Here is a 13,656-nt window from a genome sequence, read left to right as displayed (position 1 = left end):
TGTACCCAGACCTCCTCCGCCAAGCCCGTGGTCAGCGCCGGCGGCAGCCGTGAATGACTCCCGGGGGGTGCTTTCGGCTGTGCCCCAGCCCCCACCCCGGATCCCGGCAGCCCAGCTTTCCGACAGGTTATCAAAAATGCCCTCCGCTTGTTTATGCAGACCTGACTCTCTCAAGCGATGCCAGTCTTGAACTCTCTTAATCAGCGTAAGATGATCTAATTTTGAGGGAGGCAGCTGTAGTGCTTGCTGGTGGGTAGCTGGGCTCCGAGTCCTTGGTTCCTCCAGCGCTTGGAGCCAGAGGTATGTGGTGGGGGTGACTGAATAGCCTACAGGTTTAGCCCAGAGAAAAGGGTTAAACAGCATCTTAGGGTGAGAGAGCTGAAGACTGAATATATACCTTTATATAAAAATATGTAAGGGATTCTGCAAATACAGACGACGTTCAGAGGGGGCAGGAGGAAGGCAGAAATGACGAACTGTGAAGCTGAGATGCTGCATTTTGCAATAACTTGACATCTGAAAGGAGTACTCCCCCAGAGACGCAGCCAGCACAAAGCCGAGGAGAACTTGTCATGACCCCACCTAAAAATGTGAAATCTGTCCTTTGCTTCGAGGGTTGCTATAGATCTGTATCTTAGCATTACAGGATAAACAGCGAGGATTTTTATCAAGTAAAATTCAGATTTCATAACGCGTAGGGGCAGTCTTAAAAACAAAGACCATCTGGGGAAGAAGGCTTTCTTTATATGCATTATCTAAATGTGGTTGTTTTCCAATGATGGAAAATGTTTTCAGAAAAAAACCTACACAGAGGCCAGTCCATTAGGAAATAGTTGGTGCTATATGATGGGAACGTTGCATTCTGGGGGGGGGGGGGGCAGGGTGGGATCAATACTGCAAATTTTTATTAATTTATTTCTCAGCCAGGTGAAAGTGGCAATGGTTCATGGACTACCATGTTTCATTGTTCTGTGAAACTATAGGCAGGAAACTAGTCCTACTTCAGAAATGTAACTTTAAAAATTATTTAGAATAGCAAAGTGGTAGATAGAATGAGTTGAAACTCAATACAGTACTCTCAAAGCTGGTCTTTTAAGACATTACTGTGAGTCAGATATCCTAACATTATTCAAATTTTATCCTAGCATTTCCTTTTAATTACTTATTATGCAAATGATAATAAACTTTTTTCTGATTCTATACATTTTCAACACAAGGATTTCATAACACTGTTTGATTCTATTTTGAGCAAGTTTGCACAAGAACAAAGGCAACCCACCTTCTGCAGCAAAGCCAGGCACATACAACAATATGGCCCTTTTAGGTCTTGGGCATAACAAAAATGCTAGTCTTCAGAATATTCTTACGATTCATTTGCGTCTTCCCCCTCAAACAAATGCTGCTCAGATGTGGAAGGTGGACAGGCACAACTCCAAATGTAATGAATAAAATATGTTTTCTCAATTAAATAAAAATGAAGAGGATGTGCATTATTTACTGTTACAGTAGAACCAACCTATGACATGTTTTCATTATTCTTTGTCAGCTATGGCACTCACTTTAGTGAAGAAAGGTGCTTCTTGATATACCGTAAGGAGCAAGGATACTAAGATTACATATATTAACCCCCCATCATTAGATTTTCTAATCCCAGTGTATAATTTTTATTAACCATTTAAAATACATTGGAAACCCTAAGTTAGGGGGAAAAAAAGAATTACAGTTCCCCCAGGACTAAAATTCATGGGAATCTGAATTAGCAGGTATTGCAAAAAGTAGTAGAGTGCAGCAAGGAGGGCTGGAAACCAGACGAATTGTATTCAGCTCCCAGCCTTGACATTGACTTGCAACATTACCTGGATCAAGTCAGATAATCTTTCCATGTTTCAATCTGTGGCTTGCCAGCGACAGTAACATTGCAAGAGGTTTGAACTCTAGAGAGAAGAATGGTGGACTGCCAAATATGTTAAAGAAATATTCTTTGTGGTTCTGCACAAGTTTTAACATCATGTGCAACAGCAGCAAACTCAGTAGTTGCAGTTGCTGCCTACTAGAACATCTGACTACATGAAACAGAACATTCTTTACTTATCGTGCTTATTGGGGCAAAAACAAAGAATCACCTACAATAAATTAGCTATAAATTATTGCAGTTATTCAGACAGCTGTTTTATTATGAACTAATTAAAAGATTTTTCTTGATTAAGCACCCCTAATAGATATAAATAATTCTAATTCCTTTCTCTAAAATTTTAAGTGCATCTTTCACAATAGGGGGAGCAATTTGGAACTTGTCATTTTCCTGAGGTACAGAGTCAGCTCCAGTTGCTCACATATTTTTTAAAAACAAGTCATTTTGGCAGATACGGTTTACTGACTCTTCAAATAAGAAATGCTTTGAACTCTAAAGGCTCAGCTATTCTTCGAGAATGTCTCCGCTAGAAGTATACCAGAATATCAACACCTTTACTAAGCAGTGTACGTTGAAATGACAAAAGCACATATAAGCACAGCTGCAGCTATGGCAGAGATTCTGCTGATTCAGCTAGTTCAGCAAGGGTATGGGTTTTGGGGTTTCTTAAGCCTCTGTGATCTTTGTCACCATGTTAGCAAGACTTTATGGCCTTAGTCCATACACATACTGGCTACTGTTGTCTTCATTTCACCTGTGTATGTAAGGTGTTCTGACTATGTCAAATTTCAGGGACTTTTTGTTACCAAAAAAAAGGTCCCATTGAGACTACTTTCCTGAGTATATGCTAATGGAAATTGCTGTCTGACCCACAATTTTTCAGAGAACAGCAGGCTAAAGAAATTACTTGTAAAATCCAAAATACCGGTAGTAGTATGCTGGGGATCAAAGGCTTAATGCTTTTGTAGCATATATAAAAAAAAGAGGTAATTGCTTAAGTACATAACTGAATAGTGTCATATTTTTCCAAGAAGACATGCTCAGATCCTATGCATTAAAGTTATGTTTTGTATTAGTTTAAATAATTAATTCATTGCTTTTTGGAAGGAATGCAAAGAATGATTTACATTTCCATGTGTAATCCGTCATTCTAAGAGAGAAGAAACAGCAGAATAGTTCACCTAACAAACGGCTCTGGGTCCTCTAAAGCAACCATCGTAGAAAAGGCTAACTTTACAAGCATCTAAGATAGGTCCAGTTTGATCTTTCTGGGCTTCAGGATACCTCACACTGAAACAGAGGAGAGATAAATAGCCAAATGTCTCAGATCTTGTAAGTGAGCAAGGTTGCATGGATTATCATTAAAACTCAGGACCTCTAAGTAGTAACCAGGTTATAGCAGGAAATAGAAAGGTCTTTTTTAGTAGCAGGTGGCCCATTTCATCCTGAATCAGAAGCAAAGGCGCAACCCATTGCAATGCTAGCAGTATTGCAGAATCAGTGGGCTGAATTTTAGAATGGGAGACGAGCCAAGGCCTTGAGTTTTTGTGATCAATAAAAATCACAAATGAGCTGCAGACCAGAAGGAGTACTCAAATGGTAGAAAGTTTGCTTCAGCCCTCCTGGCTGCCGCCATGCTGGAAGGAGGGCCACAGGCTGCAGGCTGAGTGGGGCAGCCGCAATGAGCCCGAGACCATCAGACACAGTGCTGAGATCATAATGGCAGCAGGATGTTCTGGTAAGAGCAAGAACGCTAGCTAACTTGGCTGAAATCAAGCCCAACTATTCAGGCTTTGCCATAATGTGGATATGCACGAGAAGTAGGGTGTGGAAGTGTTGTGAAAGGCTGCCCTCACAGCAAACAAAACCGTTACTAACCTTGGTACTGAATAACTCTACAGTCTCATCTTTTCTGCAGAAGTCATTTCATAGTTTGTGTTTTTAGAGCTTGCAACGCTATCTGTTTAGTTTTAACTTTCCCTTTTTGCTTTTCTCCTTTCACATCCCAGTACGGAAACACTCCATAAGGGTTTGTACTTTGTGGAGTTTACCCTTTTGGACAGTGCAAATTCAATTTGGTTGGAACCGTAGCATAAAGAATCTTACTGTTATTATGAACTGAACTGAAGCACTTTTAGTAAAATCAATGCCTGCATGCGGTATTTTCTCGGTTCAGCAAGGCAGCCTGCTTACATACAGTAATTGGACTTGTGACAGGTAATTAAATGGCTTGTAAGGCCTTTAGGATGCTTGATTATGTGCAAAGCACCACACTAATACATAGTAAATGAAGTGGCTAAGAACATTGTGTTTCTGTTGATTGGAGAGATACTAAAACTCTTCCACTTCATTGGAGGGAGAGAAGAAAATAAAACCAAGACAAAAGACTATGAGCAGTGGTGATGACATAAAAAGGGAGCATAAAAAGAATAGGAGAATGTACTTAGAAACTGGGTTGCCTTGGTTATTTTAACTCAGTCATGCTTACACAGACTGTCAAGTCTCGACTACTTCAGTATATCATTAAATAATGAACTTGTTTTTTGTGATCACAAAATTGATAAGACAGTCAAAATTATTCAGCAAGGGATAGGAGCTCTTCACAGAACTTAGATATAATTAGAAAGTGAACTGATACTCCAGGAGATGCTAAGCACATACATGAACACATGACATATTTTAAAGAATTCATGTTAAATTATCAGAGTCCTAACCACAGTCCATGCTATTATTACATTGCCTTGTAAACAGACAGCTTGACGTGTGCAGTTGCACACCCATAATTATGGGACTAAACCGGGATGTCATAAGAAATCTAAAATGCGTCAACAGTCTTAGGGGTCCTTGTCAAAATAGGGATTGTTTTACAAAGCAGTTTTGTAATATTTTTTAAATAGTGGGATACAAAAATGCCTCCATTCCTTTCCTGCATGTTTTTGCAGACAGCAGCCTGATCACTGGGAGAGGGAAAGAAGCAGAGGAAGAGCCAGAATGGAAACAGAAAACTATGCTTTGTGGTACCAACAGCATAAAGCCAGACAAAGGAAAAAACTTCGGTTAAATGGAAGAGTTGCAACATGAACCTGCTTCTTCCTCTTCTACACAAAAATCTTTTTTGCTTATAAAAAATAACCCTTTAAAAACACAGAGGGTATGCCAAAGAGAGAAGTCCACAGACAAGATAATTTAGGTAGCACACTCTTATGCACAGCAACAGAGGACTCATTTTAGGATATCAGTGGTTTTAACACACACATTGAGCTATAGACAGAAATATTTCACGATGAGTATACTAGAGCCAGCCAAGACTTCAAACCAACTTATCAAAGTGGCACACCCATCCACAAAAAGCAGAAGTTGCACAGACATTTTTGTCTTTCTGCTATTCCAGGTATAACACTTGTCCATTTTAACAAAAAAAAACCCACACAAAAAAAACTTGTCAAAATTTGCATACTGTTAGATACACAAGACTATATCTTTTACTAGAAAAAAAAAAGAGTCAAAATTTGCATACTGTTAGATACACAAAAATATAACTTTTACTAGGATAAAAAAAGGTATTTTTTCTCTGTAATTAAAAGAGCATTGCTTCCAGAGGAGCTTGTAGCAGATCTAGGGGCAAAACAAGAAAAAAAGGTCACCAAAGGCTCTGATTTGAACCCTGAATCATTCTCCTCACACAGGACTTTACTGAGAGGTCTTCTGGTTTAATCCAATTTGACATCAGTTTGACAAGCCTCTGTTTACATTCCTTCCATACAGCTAATGGGAAACAAAACACAAACCGTACAAGGTAATGTTTCTGTCTGTCTACCAACACACACTTTCTTCTAACCAATACTCCCTTGCTTTGCATTCGCCACCCAAAATCTTTTATGGTAGTAAGCCAAATAGCTTCAGGGGCTCCTTGTTACCACTTGGGCAGTACCAGGCTGCTTCTGAGCTCTGCCTGGGAATGAGCAACCCCCGAGGCCCCAAGCCAGTGGGTTTTCATTGTCTGGACCAGAAAGGGGTGCAGCAGGAATTTGGGTCTGATGCCAAAGGAGGCAAAAAGACTGCCCGCTCAACACTGCTTGGAGTTGGTACCTACATTTGAATGGTGGTGTAGGAAAGCCAGCCATTTCAGGCTCAAGCTGACTGTGTTTTTCTCAGAAATGAAGTGCCATAAGATGCTTTTGTCATTTGAGGGGATGTTCAGGAATGTGTACGCATTTCCCTTCCCTTGGTATATATTGGTATATATTGTACAGAAGAACTCTTAGAGGACACAGTACTTTGAATCTATAAAACGTTCATGACTGGCTCTCTGATAGTACCAGCTGGCAATCTAGGTTTTTGTATATTTTATCTCGTATGTCAGTAGCAATTTATTAAAAGACTGCGAGAAAGCACATGTGCAGGCTGCTATACTTTCAATAAGACTGTGATTTTCCAAGCAGTGTAGGAAAGTTAGATACAATTAAAATGCCACATTGCTGCCTGTATTCTGTTTTAGGCATCCGCCCTTTTTTGGCATAGTGAGGAAAAGCAAAATCTGACCTGTAGCATCTCAGATGATGAGCGTGAGTGAGACCTGGCTTAATTTTTCAGATGCTAGGTGGATTTGGAAGGACTGGTACTTAGGGGAAAAAAACAAATAAATGAACAAGCCACTTCTTTTTTGTCTAAATTAAAAGAGTGCTAGGAAGTAAAACAAACTGTGGAACTTTATACTATCTCTTGCTGATGTTTGTCAGAATAATATCATACTTTACAGGGTGGCACCATTCCTGTGTTCGAAACTGCCATTTTTAGATGCCTGATAAGACATCATAGGTTTATTTTTTCCCCTTATGCTACTATTCTGCTTTTCCCTGCGGGCTCATTACAGCTTGTTTCTTCTTGAGATAGAGCAATATGGTCCTCTGTCGTAAGTCACATACAATGATAACAGGAATAGTACCTGTGTGTTTTGGCTTCCAGTTTGACTGCTGTTTGGGATGAGTATGTCAGGAAATTTTAGTCTACAGACAAGGTTTTTTTCCCTTGATAATAGATAAATGGTGCTTTGAGACAGCTGTCAAATTGGGGAGAAAAGCAGTGATCTCCCAAGGCCTGTCTATAAAAAGAGATCTGCTTTTTGGTCTTCAGCATGCCTTGTTCTACCTGGTTTTGGCTTCATTTCTTTTGGGGAAGAAACGACAGATGGTAGTATTACCACATGCCTTTAGCACTCCCAAAAAAGATAGCACTAACAGTAAACAGGGCAGATCTGTGGATCCTCCCTCTTGTTTTTTGTGCACAAGAGACAGTTAACAATGTCAACATTTAAATGATTGTCAGTAGATGTGAGTTAACACATTTCCTGGCTCTTAGTTGACTGTATTTTCAATGAAGGGCAGTGTATTTTTCAACCAAGAGAGCAACTGGATACAGGATTACATGGGAGTTGAAGCACTGTTGTTTTTAACTCCTTATAGGTGGTCAGCATCAACTCCAGGAAAAGATATATGATTAACCCCAATAATCCACTTCAAGATCAAAGCTTTAATTAAAATCCTAGTAGAAATGAGAGAGAGAATTTGTCTTGATGTAAAAATGTGCTTTATGGGAGTGGAAGCATCCCATAGACGTATTTACATCCTCTTTACTTTTCATTAACATGCAAAGATTTTATTTGGCACTGTAAGTAGACCAGTCTTATTATTTATTTATAATATAAGCTCTGATGCTATATCACACAGACAGTATCTTCAGAGCATCAAGCTGTACCATTTGTGTTCTGACTCCTTTTGAGCTGTGGCTTTGTGGTGTCGGTTTGACCACGCAGAGTGCAGTGTGGAATGGTAAGTAATCAGATGAACAGCTGAATATAGGCCAAGAAAATGCTGAAGGTTGTCGTAATATGAGCCAAATACGTGAATCCCTAAATATAGGCAAAGATGTCGGTGTTTAGGTTGAGAACGGATGAAGAGAGTTGTCACGCTATTGTTCAATGGAGTCTTCACTTCAGAACAGTAGCATTAATTCCAGTCTCGTTTGTAAGGTAGATAACTAGTCAATTGATGGTAAAGCAAAGTGTAAATGTGAGGTTATTATATGTACAGCTGATTTGCTCTTGTAGTGTTATATACAGTAATGGCAAAAGTATACTTGCACTTTATTCATACATGACAGGGATACCTATGTGTATACTTATGTGCATGCAGGTATATAAGTATAGATACAAATACCATGTAATCATGAATATATAAGTATACATAAAGAGGTAGGTTCAGTGTAAACATGATGATTGAGGTGTTCTTAAGTGTAACCTTCCGTATAAAAACAATAAAAACCTGGCATCCCCAATTTTATGGTAAAAATGGTTCCTACTTCTGTCTAAAAAGACTAGAGCAATATATTATTCTGTGATTGCCTTACTGGTGATACCTGCTTTTGGAAGAACAACACTGTAGTTCTCCAGCTAATGGGAATAGAATAAAGCTGTGAAGAATATAATGAGCAAAAGAAACAATTGGGTCCTTCCACAGGCAAAATCAGGTGGAAGAGGCCAAAAAGTAACAGGTCTTCCAAAGCAATTTGTACATGTCATCAAGGAAAATTTCAAGGCAGATGAAAAAAACCCAACCTACCAGACTGTATCTTCAAATAAAGACAAACAGGAACTATACTGGAAATATACGTTAAAATACTGATGAAATGAGTTTGACTGTTAGTATGCTATGTTAGACCAGCCTGACTTTAGACTGGTTTAAAACATAATTTTTGAAACAGACACCATTTTAGGCTTTTATGTAGCAGGGTAAAATGTGAAAAGAATGTGTCCATAATATTTTTGAGGGTTAACAGTGCTTTGTTTTAAGAAAAGGTTTAATATTCTCACAAAAGTTTGAACATTTCAGAAGCTCTCCTGATACCTTCATCTCATTCCTGCCAAGATACTTGTAACCTTACAAAAAGTTAAGGTGTTTTTTAAAAAAAATAATTGATTTTTCAAACAGAATAGAGTGCATTTTCAGTATAAACAAAGAGAGCCCCTCTGAATTTTGAAAGTGTTTATATGCACGCTGTCTAATGTCATCTTCTTTTGGGGGTTTGCTTTTTTATCTAATGTAAATAGGAAAAACCCATAAATTCCAGTCAAAACTTTCTCATGAGAATGGTTCTCCCGAGGGTTTCTCACTGTAAAATCTTCTGTTTCACTTTTAGGTCAAACACCTCATTATATTTATAGGGTAAAGTCCGAAGGTCCCACCTTGTTTGACAGGCAGCATGACTCAGCACAAGAGCTCTGCATGTGTTTCCACAGTCCTAGCAGCTAATCTTCTCGTGCACTTAAATTTTAAAAATAAAAATACTATTATTTTTATTCATAAGAATTATTAATACTAATTTGTAAATCAAGGCCTTTCTTTTCATGTTACTGTACTTTTTAATTATAACATTTAGGCATTCTCCCCTGAGTATGGGGACGCTGAAGCAGCATTGTTTGTTTTGGTTGCTAGTGTTGCGTAGTATTGCACAGTTTATTGGAATCTACTATTATGCTTTGGTATCTCTGAAATACTAGCACTTTTAGCAGGCTGTTTGTTAGGAACTAATACATTTACACATATATTCCAGGTATGCCTAACCTTTCTAGTCTACAAGCCATACAGCAATCAATGTCTTGTGGCAGAGCGCCACAGGGTAGGGACCCCAGAGAGCCGCTGACTACCTGCTTGCCCCAGCTGGGGACGCGCGTTCCCCCGTTGCCCCTACTTCTGCACACCCCAGTGCTGGGCAGGGATGTAGCCTAGTGTGGGAGCTGAGCTGGAACTGTTCACAAGGATCATGTTAATCAAGAGCCATAGATCAACCCCCCCCTTACTGTATGTCACTTAGCAGAATAAAACACTCGCAACCTTAAGTGAGGAACATGTACATTAGACCTGTTCTATTAAATGGTAGGGGATTTAAACATAGCTTTGTCTTTGCTTATATAACCGTTTCTCAGTCTGAGGTGTATATAGCACTGTGTTCCCTGAGACATTGGCCAGTATTCAAAAATGTCAATGCCTACACTTCCTCACATGTAAGAAAGCAGATAATCACATTGTGGGGAAGGAACGTAATGTGTGAGTTGTTAAAAATTCAACCTAATTTCTATTTCATTTTAAATCAAAAGCACTGTAGCAGTACTGCACAAGCAGGCCCCTGGATTTTTTTTTCTTCCCAAAGGTTAATTAGTGCTTGATTTAAAAAGCTTGGGAAACACTGATTCACATCAGGTACTTTCGTAAGAAAAAAATTAAGTGATGGGAAATCATATCAGAAGAATAAACAGAAGACCTTCTTGGCTTCTTGTGTAGTCGTCAATAAAGTGGCTGAGTCTTACCATAAAGCATAAAAGACTGAGGCAAATTTCAGAATGTACCTTTTCAAAAATCAGGAGGTACACATTTAAAGTCTGACTTTCAGTCAAGTATTAACTGGATCTGTATTTTTGCCTCTGTAAATGGCTGATGCAAATGATTGTAGGCATAAGTTTTTGCCAATTAACATTTATAAATATTTCAGTCATCTCAATATCTGATTGGGAGCATACACATATATTTGTCATAAATTGTCCACATATAGACTGTCCAAAGCTACGCTAGCAGTGGTTTGAATCTGCCGTTTACAATGAAAAAGCAGGGCTGAGTACTGACCATATTCCCTGTTGACAAAGAAGCAAGCATATGTCAGCTGCTTCACTGCAACTGCTTATATGCCAGAAAGACAATACTTAACAAATACAAGTTTTACCATAAAAGCTGATAAAAGATAAAGCCACAAGATGAACAGAACTGTAACATGACGTAAAGCCCATGCTTTACTCAGAGGGGTCTAACGCTGTTTCTATTCTTAATGATTTTTTCAGAATGGCAGAGACTCATGGTTTGATGGAGAGACTGGAGAAAGCAGTGACTCGACTTGAATCATTATTTTCAGATTCACACGGATCTGGTGGAATGGAGTGTGATGCCATCAATGGAGTCAATGGAAGTAAGTCTGGTTTTTTGAAGTACTATCTCTCTGTTACTAAAAAATTGCAAGTAGCGCACGTGTTTGTCTTCTAAGAGGGAGTGTAATCCCCCCTCCTTACGAATTCTGTGTCAAAAGAAAGTAGTATTTTAAAAAATTAATTTAGAAATGTCATGTGACAAGCTTAGCCGTACGCATAATTCTAAATTAATATAGCCTAGAAAATTCAAGATTTGACTAGTTTGTTAAATATACTGTCCATATTTCAAGCTTTATCACTCTTTCCATTTTACCATTTATATTGCTGTAGATAACTCACCAGATGAAAATGTCTGCTTGAGCCAAATTAGCAGAAGAAATGAGACATCCCCAAAATTTACAGCATAAATATTCCCAAAGAAGTCTGTAATATAAACATCGAGTTTAGTTGCCAGCTCTCTGAATTTCACAGTGCGGACCTACTTCATTTAATTGTTTAACATCCTTAATCAAATATGAGCTTGTTCATAAGCGTTTGTTCACTAAGGGCTGCCACACGTTCATGGCCTTACGTTGTTATCTCTTGAGCTCTCCCTTCTCAAGTGGATCTCCAAAGCACTACATTGGAGAATAAACCAAAAAAGTCTATCTTCATTTATTCACATCGTATCACCAAATCGTATTTTTTCACGCCTTAATTTTTTTGTTGTTCATGAAATATACAGGGTAAATAACCTTATAAATGTGGCAGTTCTAATGTTGATTGAACAGAGGTGCCCTTTCCTTTCTCCAGAGCTTGTTTTTTCACCCAGAACCCCGACATATATCCCTTTATTAGCTTCATATCCTTTGCTTTCTGTATTCCTTGGCCCTTTCCAGCATTCTCCAGAGAAGAGCACATCCCAGCGTGGACTCAGCTGCTGTACAGAAGCTGCAGAACAAGCAGAAAGTTGCAGGCAGCTTCCTTACTGACACAGAAGCAAGTCAGTGTATGTCAGCTGCTTTATTGTCCCTGTATGCCAGCCCTTACCCAACAACACATGCGAGGGACCTGCCCCACAGTCATGTGTGCCATGGCCTACACGCTGGCAGCTGCTGTGGAGCAGCTGGCTGAAAGCAGCATGTTTCTATGGCAGGAAGGGAGCGTCTTCCAGCAAGCTTCCATAGCAGATGAGTTAGCCCATTAGAGTAAGCGTCAGTGATAAGATGCGTACAGTCCAGAGAAAACCTAGACAGCTAGTAAACTGTAGCAAAGTCATGGAGAAACATGATCCGTGTACAAACTGACAAATAAATCAATCACTACTAGAAAACGTATGGTTTTTAAAAATACAGGCTTCAATCCTATAATTAATCCATTTAGGTGAACCTCTATATTAATCCACAGCTCAGTATTGCAGAACCAGGGCTGATTTCAGAACAGGAGATGAACTCACCGTGTGAGGTACTTCCATGAAAATTGCTATATCCTTGGCCTAACATAAGAGCTCAATCAGGTGAAAAGATTCACTCCCCAGGGAAACAGAGCCTTAAAACCCCAGCAGATCCCTGGAAGAAACCAACTGACAAACCTTGTTGGAGTGAGATTATAAAACACACCCACTAGGAGACTGCAGTAAGAAGCTGAGATGAGCAGCACCATGGGGCACTTGCCAGCCTGCACCACATCTCCAAGCGGAGCTGTCTCACACCAGGACTCAGGAATTAGCTTTTGCTGATGCAGTTAGGAAAGACTGTACCGGTTCTTCAGTTTGGGCAGCTGATACGCATATAGTGCCACAAACATCATTCTGTATGCCTGTGTTACTGTGCTTCTGCAGACGTTCACATAACCTCCACAGCAACTGCAGAGTTGACAGTCTTACAGAACAGGTCTCTTTTTCTCCTTTAAAACTGACACTCAGCCAGAGTGTGACCTTTTTTAAGTCTCTAGTGGAAATGGAGATATATTGCTTTTTTCTACCATGACCCCCTCCCCTAAAAGACCATTCCATAATTAGAATTATTACAAAAAATAACCTTGACTTTTCAATTAATACTTTTTCAGAAACAACAAAATACTGAGGAGGATGGGAGAATTGTACCTTTACTGTTTTCCTAAATGGCATTACAATGGCAGGATTGCAAACAAATCATTCCATTGCTCTGCATGGCCCACAGCAAATTCTAGTAAATGCTCCTGGGAGTTAGCTGTATTGAATAGTAAAAAATAGCATAGTTGCTTTCTAGTTTTGCATAGGACAATTGCCATTTGGTGAACTGCTATTTAAAACTCTGCTCTAAAGTAAAAGGTTACAATGATTCTCTTGGGGACATACACAGATTTTTACAAAGAACATAAACGGGGTTTGGAAAGCATCTCCACAACTAAAACCTTTTGTACACTAGGTTATTTGAGGGGTTTACACACAAACACTTAATACGGAAGAAAGCCCAGAAATTCCTCAGAATTATAGGTGAGTGACATCAAGAGAACAAAAGGAGCCTTGAAATCCCGCCTAGCTGACTAACAACATTTGTTTTTTCACACAGGCCATTGCAAACTCCAATTGCCAGAGCCTTTCTTTTTTCTGTCAAGGAGCCAGATGACTCTTGTGGAACAAAGAGGGCTTTCAAGATTATGAATTTGGACACAATTGTCATACAGTGCCAAAAGGTTAAAGCAAACTCTCTGGGGAAAGCCTGGTACCTCTTCAGAGCAATCTTCAGGCTTCATTAATGAGGGAGAGAGGCTGGGAAGAATTTTAACCTTGGTCTCTCAGATCCTACAGATG

The 13,656-nt window shown here is 39.3% G+C and overlaps 1 protein-coding gene across 2 annotated transcripts in view; it reads left to right on the top strand.

Annotated features, from left to right (window-relative positions):
* CAP2 (CAP, adenylate cyclase-associated protein, 2 (yeast)) overlaps positions 1–13,656 on the top strand; it is a 69,611-nt gene that overhangs the window by 621 nt on the left and 55,334 nt on the right. The window contains exons 1-2 of one of the 2 annotated variants that reach the window (XM_009273708.1): positions 7,647–7,740; positions 10,800–10,924. In XM_009273708.1, coding sequence (XP_009271983.1) covers positions 10,801–10,924 — 124 coding nt within the window. In that variant the 5' untranslated portion in view covers positions 7,647–7,740; position 10,800. Of the gene's footprint in view, positions 1–7,646; positions 7,741–10,799; positions 10,925–13,656 lie in introns of those variants that run through there. The other variant, XM_009273707.2, reaches the window with a different exon arrangement.

This window comes from Aptenodytes forsteri, unplaced genomic scaffold (assembly GCF_000699145.1).
Source record: "Aptenodytes forsteri isolate BGI_AS27 unplaced genomic scaffold, ASM69914v1 Scaffold63, whole genome shotgun sequence".
Classification (NCBI taxonomy): Eukaryota; Metazoa; Chordata; class Aves; order Sphenisciformes; family Spheniscidae; genus Aptenodytes; species Aptenodytes forsteri.
Note: the sequence above shows the minus strand (reverse complement) of the source record. Positions and strands in the feature narration are given on the sequence as shown.